The sequence below is a fragment of the Bemisia tabaci genome, chromosome 9, assembly GCF_918797505.1.
Source record: "Bemisia tabaci chromosome 9, PGI_BMITA_v3".
NCBI lineage: Eukaryota > Metazoa > Arthropoda > Insecta > Hemiptera > Aleyrodidae > Bemisia > Bemisia tabaci.
In genome coordinates, this window is record NC_092801.1 from 9,326,931 (window position 1) to 9,345,215 (window position 18,285).

Sequence of the window (18,285 nt, forward strand, 5' to 3'; positions counted from 1 at the left end):
TAAAGACATATTCGCGGGGTCAAAGTTTTAACAAAAATCATCCACCACCCTTTCATCCTCATTAAAGACAATGACGTTACGAAGTTACGGGGGCCAAAGCGTTGGCCTGGGTTACGGAGAACTCGATAAATTTTGACAAATTAGCGGAAACGCCGCTATCAGTGGCTCAATGTGCCGGCTTCGACAAATTCGTCACGTGTAAGCTGTCAAAAGGGCCGTTAACGCCCGATCGTCCCCGATAACGACTCCACCCCCTTCCCCCCGCGGCGCCACACTCCCAGCGAGATTACATAGATGAGCTTCACGTTGCCCAATTTAGGAGGCTCACAATCAGAGAGATATAAAGGAGAGATATAGCACCCTCAAAACGGGGGTGGATTATGAAAAGGACTTGTTTATGCTATAAGAAACGGGGTACCAAAACATTACACGGAAAGAAATTGAATGTTGATTTAGCCTTTATACTGTGAAAAAGATGTCCGACAAGTTTCAAATGCTGATTTTACATTTTAACAAACGCTAACGTAACTACGCCCACTGCAAAACGTACAAATTAAAATGTTATGTTGGCATTTTTGTATTGTAAAATCAGCATTTGAAACTTGTCGGACATCTTTTTAACAATATAAATGCTAAATCAACATTTAACTTTTTTCCAAAAGAAAAAAAGAATCAAAGAGAAAACTCAAAATCAAAAGAAACTCCACTGAAAAAAAATCTCGGTGTATTTACCAAGAAAAGGGTAAAATTACCAAAAATTCAGGGTTCTACTTGATCCCATTTCTTTCTTGGTAAAATTACCCTTTTATGGAATTGGTAATTTCACCGAGAAATCTTGGTGAAATTATTGAACTTTTTCGGTAATTTTACTGGACCTTGGTAAAGACGCCAATATTTTTTATCGACTGTGGTAGAATTACCGAGATAAAACCGCAAAGTTACCGGGAATTGATTACAAATAAAGTGGTATTCTTACCTGAAAAAAACAGTAAAAATACCGGTTTTAGGTAAGCTTACCAGTCTGTCTTGGTAAAATTACCAATAATTGGTAAAAAAAAAGTGAGAAGGTAAAGGTATCAACGGACCTTGGTCAAATCGCCGAGACTTTTTTTTCAGTGTCCGTGCATACATTTGGGTGTTTTATATTTTCATACGATGGCTAACGAGCAATACCACCTATCTGCGAGGAATGCATACTAGCGCCTACAAGACCGTGTGAATACTTAACGCATTGCGCCAAACACAGTGCGGTTGCCTCGGTCGGTTTGAAACTCATATTAGCGCCTACGAGTCTGTGCGAATACTTCACGCATTGCGCCAATGACAATGCAGTCGCCGTGATACGCATATCGATGGTTAACGAACAATACCGCCTATCTGCGTGGAATGCATATTAGCGCCTACAAGACCGTGTGAATACTTAACGCATTGCGCCAAACACAGTGCGGTCGGCTCGGTCGATTTGAAACTCAGTGCCTACGAGACTGCAGGAATACTTCACGCATTGCGCCAATGACAATGCAGTCGCCGTGATACGCATATTGATGGTCAGTGAACAATACCGCTTATCTGCGAACTGATGATTTTGCTGAACGAAGAGAACTCGTCGCCATTTTTGTAATTTTAAGGTCAAAATCTCATTTTTTTTATATATACATTACACTGCCACCGAGGTGCTCCTCTACAGAATTGGGAAAAACTGAAATCATCAGCTTGCGTATTTGACACTGCAGAATGTGGCAACGTCGCTAACTCATTTTTGTCAGTTAGGTGGTATTGTTCGTTAACCCTCGTATATCATGTTTTCATGGATTTTATTTTATTTTATTCATTTTTTTTTGTTTGTTTCACGAGTGTGGGTCTTGGGGGTTTCTGATTTTTATGTTTGTATCTTTTATTTCCTGGGCAAAGAGGGGGTTGGAACCACCCCCAAAACGTCCCAGGCATTCTGTTTGTTGGTATTTAGCTTTGGTTGCCTATTTTCTTGTGTTTTGTCTATTTCATAGTTTCTTCTTCCTAAGTAATAAAATTGCAAATTGTCCTTTTAAGCGCAAATACGTCCAATTTTTAAATACAATGCAAAATTTAGGCCTAGGGTCGAATAATCCGGGAGAAATGGGGTTTCCTTAAATACACCGAGGGGAAAAAACTTCAATTTTAGGAAAAGTCAGCGGTTGAATGTTGGAATCCCGTAAGTAAAAGCAATAAGCTTGGAATAACCACCATTGCCAACACTAGAAAAAAAACACATTGGATCTAGAGTCCAGACTCTTAAAAACATCGACAAGAAAAAGTACTCTTGATTCAATCAGAATCTAGCTTATATCAAGAACCAAGCCTCTTAATTTAAGCGGATTTCGTTTGATTCAGCAAAAATCCGATTGAATCAAGAGTATTTTATTCTTGTCAATGTTTTCAAGAGTCTGGACTCTAGATCCAATGTGTTTTTTTTTTTCCAGTGAATAATTCATCAATGGAGGGCCTCTCTCTACGCGTGGCGGCCTCAGGGAGTTGGACCGCGTAGTAGCCAGGGGGCATAGCCTCTGGTTAGATAGTATGATATCCTGTGATGAAATATATCCTTTTATGAAAGGATACATCGCTGAGTGTCTACCATTACACTTCCAGTTATCAGAGAGATCTGACAACACTCTTTGGCGATCACGCTCCAGCGTGTTATCCCGCCATCGCCGCACATTTCAAATTTTGCACACTCGAAACGACACGATTTTTGCCCGCCATCCAAATTCGCGCTTTATCGCCTCAGCCCCGCGTTCAGCTATGCCAAATTTGTCCGATTGTTTTGCATACAGATACTCTGAATTCAAAAGGACCCATGTGGGAATTTGCATGCAAATTTTTTATTGCCTCATATGAAAGTGCTTGAAGAACTGATTTCACAGTATTTTTTATAATTTTTTACTGATACAGGAAATAGAATAAAAATACATTTAAAAGTGAGAAAATGCACGTCATCTGGCGGCAATTCCCATTTAAAAACGTATTTTAGCAGATTAAATCATTTTGTCATTTACTCTCCTATAATTGTTCAATTCATGAACCAAGCGTATCCACGTGTTCAGTTCACTCAGTAGTTTGCACTTAAACACAAAATTCATCAAATTTCAGACACCTGCAAATTCTCTGTTTGGAACTACTATTTGTGGCTTATCGTAGAAACAACGTATGAGTCATTAGTTTCCCTTCCTATGTGCAAAGTTGCTTTTATGAGGAGCTAAAAATAGTAGTTTTTAATGGCAAAATGTAGTTCCAATATGTTATGACAGCTAATGAAAATAGCTACCTTCGTAACAACGACTGTCAAAAGAACTCCTAAAAAACTTCGTAAATTTTAAAGAGACAACTTCAGAAAACTGTTAAAATGTTCATTACCCCACGCCGAAAAAAAAAGTGAAGTTGATTTAACATTCTGGAAGTAAACAAAGTGTGTGAGAACTTAAAAAATGCTGCATTACGCGACATAGCAGTTACTTTTACAATGCTGAGATGTAAATTTAATTGTTCTGGCGGGTGATTCGGCATTTTATGAGTTCTCGCACACTTGTTTCACATCCAGAATGTTAAATCAATTTCACTTTTTTTCGATGCAATTTTCATTTTTACATTTGGCGAAACATGAGAAGGAATCGGTATTTTTCAATATCTTTCATAAATTTCTGACATTTCATGAAATATTTCACATGAAATTTCAAGATAGAATTTTTCATGAAATTTTGACACCTGGGTTCCTTTTTTCCGAATACGATCCACATCACCCCTCGCTTCAGTATAGCACAAAAGTTATAACCCATCATGTCACCCTGGCAAAACACGCCGCGTTAGGCAGATACGGGTAGAACCGCCAACATTGGAAAAAGTGACAACTGGCTCATAAGCGAACGATATTTATTGGGTGGAGGCTCGTCCCTTCAAGAGATGTTTTTATTCCCCTTCTTGCTCCGCCCTGATGGCAAGTTCCTGAATCATGTGGGGAACGGTAAGCAATCGCCGCGGTGTGGTGCTTTGTGAAACGCGTGAAAAAGTGACGCAGAAATGCCGAAGTTTAACAAGCTGAACGTTAGCACAAAAAAGGAGTCGACAGTTTTGGCTAATGTTAGACACGGCGTATCTTCTATTGATTGCATCACATACATACATACATGGTGCCTCAAAGTCAAACCGCCAGCGGGCTGATTGTTGATAATGATAGACAAAGCTATTCACATAAAAGACAATGGATATGGATTTATTCTATTGGTGGAAGCGGGTGGTTGCAATAGACAAGGAAGGTACGTAATAAGCTAACTAACTGCTACCCGCGAGAGACCCTTCATTAGTCCATCGTTTATCCCCTTAGTCTATGAGAACCACCCATTCACGGCATCAGAACATAATTTAAATAAAATTATAGATCGCACATGAGAAGGTTAAAAAAAAGGTTTTTAATTTTCGTTTCATTTCCGGTTGAAAATGCATGTGATACTGTTCTTTTTTTATTTTTTATTTTTGCGGCCTCATTCCCATTTCAAGTTGGTTTTGTATTTTCGTCTCAGGCCCATTACGTCATTTTTGTTGTTTTTTTAAGGCAATAATATGCGATACAAAGATTTCATAAAATTTATGGATCGCGTTAAGCAGAAAGAAATCAAACCACATCAGCTATTGTCAAATTTAATTAGGTAGTTTAACGTTTTACATAAAAACGGTTGTGCGGATTTTCGTGCAAATTTCAGTGAATTTTCTGCATAGTACTAAGCAAAATTCTTACAATTTTCAAAAGAATCCGCACAAACGTTCTCTTGTAAAAAATTAAATTGCTCAGTTAAATTCGATAACAAACACCTGATGTAGCTTGGTTCCTTTCTGCTGAATGCGGTTCATATTGCTTTGATTCATGGTACTTACGTTACCGAGCAGCAGGCCGATTACTGAAATTGATAGACAAAGCTATAGACAAAGACGACAAAAGGGATATGAGAGGATCCTATTGGTGGAAGCTAGTGGTTGCAATGGACAAAGGCAGTGGATAATAGACAAACTAGGTAACGGCAACCCACGAGAAACCCGACAGTTAGTCCATCATTTTCTCCCTTAGTCCATAAGAACCACACATTTCAACACGGAAAAAAATTAAATGTTGATTTAGCATTTATACTGTTTAAAAGATGTCCGACATATTTCAAATGCTGATTTTACATTTTAACAAATGCTAACGTAACTACGTCCACTGCAAAACGTACACATGAAAATGTTATGTTAGCATTTTTGTATTGAAAAATCAGCATTTGAAACTTTTCGGACATCATTTTAACAGTATGAATGCTAAATCAACATTTAATTTTTTTCCGTGAAGAAACACACATTTCAACCAATAAGGACGCTCCATACTACCTATGTCTTCTTTGTCTATAGCTTTGTCTATCAGTTTCAATAATCAGCCCGCAGGCGTGCTCTTCGATATCGGTCGTCTGCTCGGAGCAGTTCGATCGAAATTGGCGTCGGGGCTTTTCTCGATGAGGAAGGGCACGCAACCCGAGCAGATCCGGAAAAAAGTTAAGCTCAAAGTTGGGCCGTGATCCGTGATTTATTCGGCGAAAAAAAAAACCCCGGAACGCCGAAAGTTCGGATATTCCCGAAGCCAGGGGCTCGTTCCGCCAGGGCAGGAGGGGGAGGGGAGGATTTATGATTTTAAAAATCATAAAAGATACTTGTCTTGATTTACGGAGCTTCCCACACGGCTGAAGAGAGCAGAACGGACACGCATGGTTGCCGATGGTCTCGAATCTAGGAATTCATAGGATTCGTAGGTTCTGTTCGAACACGCTGGCGCTGGGTTAGGAAATTAACAATGGAAGAAATAACCATTTGATCTAGAGTCCAGACTCTTGAAGCATTGCACTAGAAAAAGTGACTCTTGATTCAATCAGATTTAAGCTTAAATCAAAAGGAAATCCCCTCAAATTAAGAGGCTTGGTTCTTGATCTAAGCTTAAATCTGATTGAATCAAGAGTATTTTTTCTTGTCGATGTTTTTAAGAGTCTGACTCCAGATCCAATGTGTTTTTTTCCAGTAATAAGAATTACCAGTTTGTTCGATAGATCCAACCCACATTAATTCATCTAACATAGATCTTAATCTACATATATACAAGTAGACTCAATGTAGAGAATAACCTTTAATCCCTCCTTTCAAAAACCATTTTTTTTTGTTCGACGTATAGTTTTTGGCAGGAGAAAATATACGACTAGTGGACATCAGAAACATTCAAAACTCAATTTTTTCGAAAAAGTGGGTTGGCTCATTGCTGATAAACTCGGTCTAATTTTCGTAGCGTTAATTTATTTGAGATTTTGAAAGAAGATTTTTGAAACTTAATACTTCTAGTCTATTTTATTCATTCGTTTGCTCAGTAACGAGTTGTTCTTCTGGAAAAAAATTTGATGTACTTGCTTTTTTGTGTAATGTTTCGCAAGATATACGATGGTCCCCCTGGTTTTTTTTTTTTTTGTTTTTTTTTTTGTTTGCTGAAATCAACTACTTTTAAGCTCAAAAAAATCCCTCAAAGTTCAGGCCTTCGTGGAGGAAATATCTCACTCTACGTTGAAATTCCACCTCTATACCTCGTCCACAGCAAAAACACCGCAACTCCACTCAAAATTGTCTCCTTTTTTTCCAGCACGTACTGTTATATTACAAGAAAATTCAATTGCCACGAAGTTGTATTGAAAAAACGAAGGACGAATATTTGTCGAGTTTTTTTGTAAAACAGCATTTTGTCAGAAAAAAATTGAAAAAGTGTTAAATGGAGATACGCGGCGTTTTCACTTTGAACGGAAGCTATCTAGTCCAACTCCATTGAACAAGGGAGAGCAAGCGCGTTGAGGACGGCGCAGAGATACAACTATTCGTACTCGATGGATGTCCGTGTTGCATATGCAAAAATTGAAGGCGCTATGGTGCGAGGCGTGAACGCGCAATGCTTCGCTCTATGTTGCTAGTGAGGTATCGCTCAGAGGCGTGCGTGCTTTGCGATATATCGACTGATCTACCATTTAAACCTACAGAAATATCGATAAACAGGGTGTTTGCAACGAACACCTTCAATCGATTCTTAATACTATAGCTTCAAACGGGGAAATATCGGTATTCGATCACCCACGCTTTGCCACTGATCGCTATCATGCGGAGATTTACAAACAACGTATGTGCCATTAGTTTCCGTAGGCACATAAGTGTTTTTGCAGATGAGCCAGAATTTATAGTTTCTAAATTGCAAAATGCAGTCCAATTGATATGTATCGATAAGGAGTACATAGTATTTTCAACCCGCATATCACTGAGAGAAATAGGCATGTGTCTATCAATACATAATTCATTTTAAAATAAGGTAAAGTAATTAATGAGTTGTGGAAATTTCGAGACTTCATATTTTTAATAATAACGACATTCCTTGTTTATAAATTAAAGCTGTGTAAAATTATGAGAATTGAGTTTAGCAAAGGAAAACCAAGTTATTTTATAATTTTTTTTTTATTTCTTGAAAATTGTATAGTTTTTTTTTCCATTTTTCACGAAGAACCATTCTCGTTTCAAAATTTCAATTGTAATTAGCTATGGCTTCACTTGTCTACCTCTGACCAAAAAAGTCAAGTTTATAAGAAAAATACTTTCTCTTTTTTCTAAAAAAAGTTACTCCTCTGCATGCGACGGAGCCAAACCAAGTGCATAATTATTGACTCTTTCTGTTGCACTCACTAAAAAGCCTACCCGCGGGTTCCAAGATGAGATAGACTTCCTGTGACACTTACATACCGTGATAATAGTCTGTTCCTTTCGGTGTAGCGCTGAAAATACTGCTCAAAAAAAAAACGGAAAATGTCAAAAATTTAACACATCTGTGTTTTTCACACATGCTTGATCAAGTACCGTTCGCGTGGGGTGTTCATTGGCATGGCGTGCTTTGCGATATAGCGATTGATCTATCATTCAAACCTATAGAAAAGGATCGATAAACAGGGTGTTCGCAGCGAACCTCTTGATAATCGAGTCTTTACCATAGTTTCAAATGGAGGAATACCGATAATCGATCACTCACGCCACGCCACTGGGTCTCTTCCACCTCATGCGCTCTTTCTTTCACCTTCCATAAAAAAATCATCACTATTATTGCCTGACATGGCAACGCTGACTTACGCCGCTTCCGCAGGAAAAATCAATTGGGAACCGAGTTGGAAAGGATATCCAACTGCGAATTGGAGTTTTATTAATAAAGGCCACGTTAGCGAGGATTTAGGACAGCTTTCGAGGACCTTTTTATTCGCGTTATCAGCATGTGTGGAGTGAGCGTTACGAACCCAAATATCGCTCTGCATGGTGACGCCAGTGCTTTTATCACTCGAAACCGAGGTTCACCCTTCGGGGACAGACGAAACAGGTTATGAGGTCCGGGTTGTAATTAAAAAGTGGAACTTACATAGAACCAAGACAATTTTACGTAAATGCAAATTCATTCCTATTTATATGACCATCCACAATGAAGATGTTGCATGTGTGAGGAATTTGCGATTTGACTGTTGATTCTTATGTAAAAGTTCGCGAAGAACACGATGCGGACACTGCTTTTCCTTGAAATCAGCTCCAAAGCTCAAAAAAGCTCTCAAGTTCAGGCTAAAATGGAGGGGATATCCCACGCTACTCTGAGACGAACTCTCCATGCAAAGATACATTAAAAGTGAAGCGGTGTTTTCAGTTTTAGAGTCCCCGAATAAAGTGGCAGCCCTGTCAATGTATTTGCTCCCTATTTTTGCATGGAGAGTTTGTTTTGATGTAGAGGTGGACTCTCAGGATAGCATGGGATATCCCCTCTATTTTGGCCTCAACTTGAAAGCTTTTCGTGAGCTTGGGAGTTGATTTCAGGGAAAACCAGTGGCACCATCGTGTTTCTCGCGAACTTTTACGTAAGAATCGATAGTCATACCGCAAATTCCTCATACATGCAACAACTCCACTTCTAGTTATGTCCGTCGCGATTTCATCAATCATACAATCATACAATCATACAATCATACAATCATACAATCATACAATCATACATTATCATTTTATTTAATGCGACGAATGTTTATATTTTTAGCTTCGCAGCTCATATTTACATGTAAATGTTTTTGTTCTCCTTTTGGCACCATTATACTTCATTGCTTCCCTCTATTAATAAGTTCAAGTTGTCACTCATCGATTAAACTTCCTTTTCCTCCCATAAATCGTCGGTTAAATTAGGATTATTCATGATCATGCCGCGCGTATCCAACACCTCGTGTTGGACTTTCCTGCTTGTTTTTACTATGAAAATATACTAAAATTCAATGATTATTAAAAAAAAAAAAAACTTTACAAAATATAGCGTCTAACTACATAGAAGTAGAGACAATTCACTAAGTTTTCGGACTAAGTGAAATAAAATTTAGTAGCGCAGCACTCTTGCAATTTTTAATTGGTCATTAAAGCGGCAACCCTGCATGTAAAAACCCATCAAATGACCGTCGGGGTTAAGGGGGGCTTTGCGGCTAGCCTCAGCTCCCCCACCCCCCGGTCCCCCCGGCTGGACCATTTGCGCGATGGTGGCGAGTGCTGATTTACGGCAATGGGCGGTGCGACTTCAGGTAATCCCATTCATTAAATTTTGACTGATGAGTGATTAATTCTCGGTTTATGAATTGGCTCATTGCGCACCCCTCCCGTGCCAGTTCCCCGGAGGAGAGGGGGGCGATATCATTGATGTCAAGCAATGATCTTTTGCGTTTTAGCCGAAGTATAATGAGCAGCGGTGTCAAGTCTTCGGAAAATCCTCGCACTTCGGTTGCACGAACTTCAAATACATGGCATACAAACCTAACTCAACTTTGTGTGAGGGGTGGTTTAATACTCTGTGCCTCGGAAAAGATGACGTTGATGCCATTGAATCGAAATTGTTTTGTATTTTTTTTTCTTTTATAAAAGAAACAATGCGAGGGGGTCCAAAAGAACCATGTTCACAGGTTCACCGGGGGAGGGGGGGGGGGGGGGCTTCACATGTTTGTCGATCGATTCAAGGGTTTGTCAATCCATTCACGGGTTTATCAATCGATTAACGGATTTTTCGATCGATTAACGGGTTTTTCGATCGATTCACGGTTGTCGATCATTAACGGGTTTTTCGATCGATTCACGGGTTTGTCAATCCATTCACGGGTTTGTCGATCCATTCACGGTTTTGTCGACCGACTCACGTTTTCATTCGTCGACGACTCACGTTTTTTGTCGATCGACTCATGTATTTGACGAGTTAGGTTGACGATTCGGTTTTTTCGATCGAATTTATGTCGATCGAATCGACATACATCGTCGATTCATAATTTGTCGATCGAATCGAGTCGATCGATTCATGTCGATCGAATCCATACCCTCCAAGCAAAGCCCATCTCTTGAGTCCGGGACGTCAGCGTCTTCCCGTAACTTGCATCACTTTTGAAACACCCTGTCGTGACGAAAAATGTTGCTTCCATGCAATAGCACTTCACTGGCACTGGCACCTTGATCTGCAGTCTGCAGCCTCATTGAACCCTCTAAAAGTCCCAGAACGCACCGCGAGTCTGACTGATTGATCACCGTTGCATCTCCGTTCCTCGAACAGGATGATCGACGGGGATTCCTACTTCGGGTTGTCAAATTTCATCGGAGAAAAAATACCGTAAGTGGAGATCTGCGGGCTGATTATTGAAATTGATAGACAAAGCAATAGACAGCAGTGACTAAGGAGTAAACCGTTGAATCCTATTGGTTGAAATGGGTTCCTTCGATAAAATGTTATTATTAGGAGAGTTATGGATATTTTTCCTTAATTTTCGGAGTCTTTAGTAAATTGCAGCTAAATTATCTAAAATGGACACCATATTCTTTGTCCATTGCAATTCACGTCTTCATCCAAGGAAATCCTGCGAACGTCTGATGGTTCATACGCGTTCTTCCTTAGCACGGCAGTAGGAACATGGAACCATCCAATTGGTTGAAACGCACTGAAAAAAATTACGAGTTATATAGACACACCGTCCATGTTGGGCTCGGAATCCGAAAGTTCCGGGATACTGGATCTGTAAAGCTGATTTTGCTCCGGGTGCTACGCCCGGAACGCGCAACGGTATGTCTATATAGCTCGTAAGTACGACTTCCGAGGCCGGAGTTTTTTTTTGTTTCAGTGCTTGTGGTTGTTATAGACTAAGGGGGAAAATTATGGACTAACTACAGGGTCTCTCGTGGGTTGTTGTTAGTTAGTCTATTACTTACTTCGTTCGTCCATTGCAACCACCGGCTTTCCTCAATAGGATCGCTTTATCTTCAGTTTGTCTTCTTTGTCTTTCGGTCCGCTGACACAAAAATCGATGACTATATGAAAGTTGAGAATGAGCCGCAATGAGTGTGCCCCAGTAGCAGTGATCGCGATAAGTTGCGATTTGATCGGAAAATGTATCGCAATTTTATTGACACAGATTTAGTGCAACAGTTTTTCCATGTTATTTTTATCTTCAACATTATTGCAACAGTATCGAACAAAAAAGTGTAATAAACTGCGATTTCATCGCATACATTTGCAATGGATTTGCGATTTTATCTACGGCGATTTCGCAATATCATCGAACAAAAAGTTCAAAGTGCATGTGCACATTGGATCTTAATCGCGTGGAAAGCTAGTTCGCCTTCATATTTTTGTGTATGCAACGCGGACATCCGTCAAGGCCGAATAGTTGCATCCATGAAGAAAACTTTTACTCCTTAGTCTCCTGCGTGGCATTTCGTTTGAATCGGCAGATTTTACTTACAATCTGGCAACTGCCGCGTAAGACAAATCGAAAATCTCTGAGATCTATGATGTAATAATTGATAATTGTCAGTGTTGAGGAGGAACTCTTTTAAAAGAGGTTCAAGTATACTTTGCGCCTAGTGCATCGTTCGGTCTGCAGACTGGCAAACCGTTTTTATTTCACGGTAACTTTCTGGAAGTTTCAGCAGTGAAGTATTCAGTTTCAGTGACGTTCAGTCAGAACTTCAGCCTAAACAGAATCAGTGCCAATTGTCGTGTTGACATTTTGCCTCCTAAGTTTTGAAGATTTCCAAAATAATTTTTTCGATTGAATTTACATTATTTCGCCTCGGCTACACTCTCACAAAAGCCAAACTTTAAAGTTTTGTGAACCCAAAAAACCTTAAAAATCGCCGCAAAAGGCATTCTCCTAACTTTAAAATTAGAAAAGATATATCGCGGATAAAAATATTAAAAATGGAGCGAGGTTTCGATTTTGACTTTGACTTAATTTATGTCGAATTCTAGGGACGTGCGTGAAAGTTTCTATAATTTTTGAAAGCACGATTTTAAGGTGTTTGTTTGAGTGTTATTGGTCTACATACTCAATCATTAAACTTGCAAAGAAGAAATATCAAAATGGAGGCGGGATTTGATTTTGATTTAGACTTAATTTTCATAGAGTTTTAGGGTAATTGGTAAAAGTTCTTATTATTGGCGGAAAGTGTAAACTTAAAGTGCTTGTTTGTGATTCACGTGCTAATAGTCGACCTTGCTATACTTGTTTAAGTGGTTTTATTTTGACACGATTTAAGTTGAATTTATTATTAAAAAAATAAATTAAATATAATAGAAATTTAGAAAAATTCTCTGTTAATCGTGAAAAAAATAATATATTTTTACGATAACGATCTTTAAAGAAATAAAAATGTGTGAATACTATGAGTATTTATTCATCGAGTTCTGAGTGTAACTGAAATTCAACACAATGTTACGTTGAGTGACTCTACCAAGGAACATGTGCGACGACTACGAAATCTATTTCGTTGAGTTCTAGTGAAATTCCTTCATTACAACTCTCTCGTGACACGCCCGTTGATCCTCGAAAATGTGTTCACAAAATGAAACTGTAAACTGCAAAACACTCTCAACAGTGCCTGACCTCGAGGTATTTCAAATATAATTGTGTCATTTTTGAAATGTTAAGAATATGGTATTTTGCTTCTTAATTTTATATATTTCCCGTCATTTATCTATTTTTACAAATAGTAAACTCACGAGTTCAATGCAATCGGCGCATGATTGAGAAACTCAGGGAGAACACCATACATTCCTTCAAAAAAGAAACTATTGGTTAATTTTTCTCATTTTATTGATTTTTAGGAACACAAGGAAACCGGGTTGAACATTTCAGGCGATAATTTCATACATTTAAACATGTGTTCAAGTTCATGTACATATGATAGCAAAATTTCCGCAAAAAAGTAGTTTTTGGTACGGCCACACCAAATAAATTCAAGCATTTTATAAGTGCCACAGAGGATAAGCTGTCTTTAGTTAAGCGTTGAAACTAAATCCGAGAATAGAAATGGCGGATCTTCTGTAGCACTTTAAAAAGGTGTGCTCTTCAAATAACTCGTAAAATAAGTCAATGACTGTGGAAATTCAAGTGCTACTATCAAAGAGCCCTTTGCGGGCAATTTTTTTTTAAAAAAAAACGAATTGTGATATTTTTCAAGGATACTTCCGAGTTTCAATGATTAAATCCTGCAATTACTTAGAAAATAAATTAATGGAGTCTTTAATTACGTGATTGGATCAAAAAATTATGATGGAGAATTCATCATGCTTATCAGGGGCCGACCGGCGCTTAAAAATTAGGGAATAGCGGCCCTTGGTGCTTTTGGAACGGTTATTTTTAATTGTGTTTTCCGCCGTGTGAGCTAGAAGACAATCCAATCCGAAAGTGTCCTAAATGGACCGCGTTTAGTGGAACCAAACCACATCAGCCATCGCCTAACTCAATTGGACAATTTAATTTTTTACATGGAAATGATGGTGCCGATTTATGTGCAAATTTCAGTGAATTTTCTGCATAATACAAAGATAATTCCTTAAAATTTTCAAAGGAATCCGCAAAAAAGTTCTCTCGTAAAAAAATAAATTGCACGGTTAAATTTGACAGTAGGTGATCTGGCTTGGTTCCTTTCTGCTAAACGCGGTCCGAATATCGATCGGACTAGGATTTTTCCCGATTTCCCGCCTGCCTGTCCGCCCATAATGTTTATTTGGTTTGCAGTCTGAGAATGCTGATTTGAGTTGCTTGTATGTTACAGAAAACACGACAGAGGACTCGACGACAAATTCGCGACCTCCTCCTTGTCCGCAGGAAGTATGTGATACGGAGAAAGGAGATGGATCTCGGACGGGCCCCCAGTTTCTGGCGACGGGAATAGGTAAGATTTCAACCTTTAAATTTCCTCCATTTTTTCTGCATGATCATTGGTCATCTAAAAAAAATAGGATGTTGAATTTATATTGTGGTTGTTGAAATTTTTTTTCAACGGAGTCGGTGAAATTAACGTGACAAGGGTCTTCAAAAACAAACCCGGGTATTTTTTTCCACACCTTTATTTGGATAATTTTATGAGTCAGAGACTGGAAACATTAGACTTATGAATTTTTTCCACCTTGTTTTACTGCAATTATACCGGAGGTAAATATTATTTTTTAAAATAGAAAACTTCCCTTTCCTTGTGAATTTTACAGCTCCTTTTCAGGATGCGTTCTTTAAATTCACAAGCTTTTTTAAAAACGCATTTAATGATCCTTGCTAGACGTTTTTCTTTGGCAAGATAGTATTTATTTGAAAAGTTTCTTGATATGTATGCCAATAAGTCGCAATAATCAAAACGTGATTTGATAATTAGTAAAACTAACGAATTCTTTCCTTTCTTTTTTTTAACTTTTATCGGGAAAAAAAAACCTGTCAAGTATTAATTACTAAGCAATTTTGTTTCAGTGTCTCTGACCGGGTTTCTGATGGGTGAGATGGTCTCTTGGTCATCTCCGGTTACCCCATTACTCATAAAATCCCACAGAATAACCAAAGATGAGGAGTCGTGGATTGTGTCGACTGTTAACTTTGGTGCCATCATCGGCTGCTTACTCGCCGGATACGTCAACAAATATGTCGGCAGAAAAACCGTTCTAGTGAGTAGTTCAAATATCCTCCACAGCAGCGCTGCTTACTTCAGCTTTTTCCAGCCTCAGCCATTTCTTTATGTAGCTTTTATCCGCTGAACATGTTCTCTATCATACAGTGATTTTGTTGTTAGATCAAGTCGATCACTTGAATTTAGTCATTTTACAGACGAAAGTACGTGCCCCATTACAAGGTTGCGAAATTGATTCAAACAATTCAATATTTGCATGAATTTGACTTAGCAATTTATGTGAAGAATTTCACTAATTTTTGCGTGTGATTAGATTGGTGACATTTTTAATCAGCAGTTTCCTGTTCAAACGTGCGACGGACTGCACAAAATAAAATGATTAAAAGTTGAAAAAAATTAAAAATGGTCACTCGATCACTTGCAAAAGCTTATTAAAATTTAAAATAATCATGCCAGTTTTGCAGAGAACTTGGTCTCATCATCTGCATAGTCAGTAATCACTGATGATGAGACCGAGGTCTCGAAATTGGGCCGACGATTTTAAATTTTAATCTGTAAGCAAGTGAGTGACCGATTTTAATTTTTTTTTACTTTCTAACTATTTCCTAGTAAAAATAAAAAGTTAAGAGTGAAAATTTTGCAACATTGAAATAGAGTTACGCACCTTTGCTTGAAAATCGACGAATAGTCGCATGATAAATATCGACGGTGAAACTACCAAACCACGTATCTCGGTTTGCGACGTCGCAGACTTCCTGCCATACTTTATTTTTTAAATGAAAAACTACTTAACGTCCAGTCTTGAAAATTTCTGTGATTTTTTCTCTTCGTGCGGAGAAAATTCAGTGAAAATTTCAAGGAATGATAATGATGTGGTCTACTTCAAAAAAATAAAATGTGAGCGTAGATTTTTAAACACCGCAAACGAGATACGTGGTTTGGTAGTTTCACCGTCGATATTTATTATTTACCTACATATAATATTACTAGGAATTTCAACAGCTGTCTTTCAACACTGAATCATGATTACGATTAATCTCATACATTAAATGAAATTTTTTCGCGGAATTCAATGGCTAATTATTATGAGGGAAAATGATACCCACGTCCAGTAAAAAAATGCACTGATGAGCGAGATACAAGAATCGAATAAATGAACTTAAGTTATCGCCTGTATTCTGCTTTTTTGTTTGGACAAAAGCGATTATGCCTCTATTTTGAACCAAGGTAGAATAACAGGTCGGCAATTTTCTAATCAACGACAAACAAGTTTGACGCATTTCCGCAAAAAGGTGATTGTCCAGCAACTAAACGGCGCCAGGGGTTAATCAGCAGAGCATCGCTAAAATAATAACGACACTTACAGAGTTTTGTAAACAATAGAACGACTCCCGTTCAATATTTCGTTAACTTCCGGCCAAACTATCACAAGCGCCATGCGACCAGTGGCGTGGCGTGAATGATCGATTATCGATATTTCCCCATTTGAATCCATAGTAAAGAATCGATTGCTAAGGTGTTCGCTGCGAACACCCCGTTTATCGATCCTTTTCCATAGGTTTAAATGACAGATCAATCGATATATCGCATAGCACGCCACGCCACTGCATGCGACGTCTCAAAATTTCCGCCGCCATTTTATTTCTTTACGGATAAACTTTTGGTGGACTCTGTTTGAAAATTTCACTGAATATCATCGGCAGCACACTGGAAAAAAAAACACATTAGATCTAGAGTCCAGACTCTTAAAAACATCAACAAGAAAAAGTACTCTTGATTCAATCAGAATCTAGCTTAAATCAAGAACCAAGCCTCTTAATTCAAGCGGATTTCGTTTTGATTCAAGCAAAAATCCGATTGAATCAAGAGTATTTTTTCTTGTTAATGTTTTCAAGAGTCTGGACTCTAGATCCAATGTGTTTTTTTCCCCAGTGCACTAGAAAAATTCGGTGAAATTTTCCGACAGCTTCATTTAACAATTTCTCTGTAAAAAAATACAATGGCGGCGGAAATTTTTAACTTCGCATGGCGCTTGTAATACTTTGGCCGGAAGGTGACGATTTATTGACTCTTTTTAGTTCAGAACTACAAAATCGTAAAATTCAGACTGGTTTAATATTATTTTAAATTTATTTTCGGCGCCTCGATAGTAAAATTAATGCGGACTAAAGTGACAAGACATCAGATTCCTTTTTTTTTTTTTTTAAATCAATCGATTCTTTACCCCACCTTCAAATGGGAATGTAGCGATAATCGATCATTCACGCCCGGCGCCTTCACAAGATGAGCCTTCGTGACGTAATCAATATCAATCGGGTTCAAGTTCAAGCTATACAAACGTTGATGAAACGCAAACGCGACCTCAAAGGGCGGTCAGTTATCAGTCTCGGGTCAATTTGCAACGACACACAGTGGATCGAGTCAATTAGAAAAACCGGACTTGAAATTTTTAAATAAAACCGCAAATTTTGATGGTTAATTCATCGCATGGTAAATAATAAGGGGTGCCTGTAGATGAAACTTTCAAGAGGTAGGAAGTAGAGTACTTTCGAGTAGAGGAAACTCTGCCGTGATAGTGAAAAGAGCAGTAAGTGCAAATATGAAGTTTCGAGAAAACGGGCTCAGAAGCTTCTGACCGGAAAATTTTATTGAAAGAAGACTCCATTCTTTGTCAAATTGCCACTAATCGTCCGAAAAACTCCTAGAAATCGTTTGGATGATTAAAAATCGGCTGATTTTATTTTAATTACAGTCACGGCAATGTTAGCGCCTGCAAGGCTACGTGAGTACTTCACACATTGTGCATACTCCACGGTGCGCATTATTGGTGCCTGCAAGACTGCATGAATACCTCACGCATTGCACGTGCGCCACTGCGCTGCCGAGATAGCGAAGAGAGCAGTAATTGCAAAAATGAAGTTTTGAGAAAACGGGCTTGGAAGCTTTTAACCGGAAAGTTTTATTGAGAGAAGCCACCGTTCTTTGTCAAATTGCCTTTAATCGTCCGAAAGACTCCTAGAAATCGTTTGGATGATTAAAAATCGGCTGATTTTATTTCAAGTACATAAAAAAGGTATTTTTCATTTTCATGCTAGGTTAGTGTTAGGCAAGGCAGCCGTAAGTGCCATCTTTTTCATGCTAACGTGGTTGCGTTTTGAGAACACAACAACTAACACATTTTCAGGTTAGCAATTTGCAGAGGAGGGCGGCCTTTTACTTGATAGCACTGTTTTCATTGGCTCTCTAGAAGAATATTGTTACTTGCTGCTGTTTTTT

General features: G+C 38.5%; 1 protein-coding gene across 2 annotated transcripts in view; it reads left to right on the plus strand.

Moving 5' to 3' along the window:
* The window catches only part of LOC109030883 (facilitated trehalose transporter Tret1), a 96,173-nt gene that overhangs the window by 14,329 nt on the left and 63,559 nt on the right, over positions 1 to 18,285 (plus strand). The window contains exons 1-3 of one of the 2 annotated variants that reach the window (XM_019042080.2): positions 11,933 to 13,001; positions 14,170 to 14,289; positions 14,856 to 15,046. In XM_019042080.2, the coding sequence (XP_018897625.2) occupies positions 14,876 to 15,046 (171 nt within the window). In that variant the 5' untranslated portion in view covers positions 11,933 to 13,001; positions 14,170 to 14,289; positions 14,856 to 14,875. Of the gene's footprint in view, positions 1 to 11,932; positions 13,002 to 14,169; positions 14,290 to 14,855; positions 15,047 to 18,285 lie in introns of those variants that run through there. The other variant, XM_019042079.2, reaches the window with a different exon arrangement.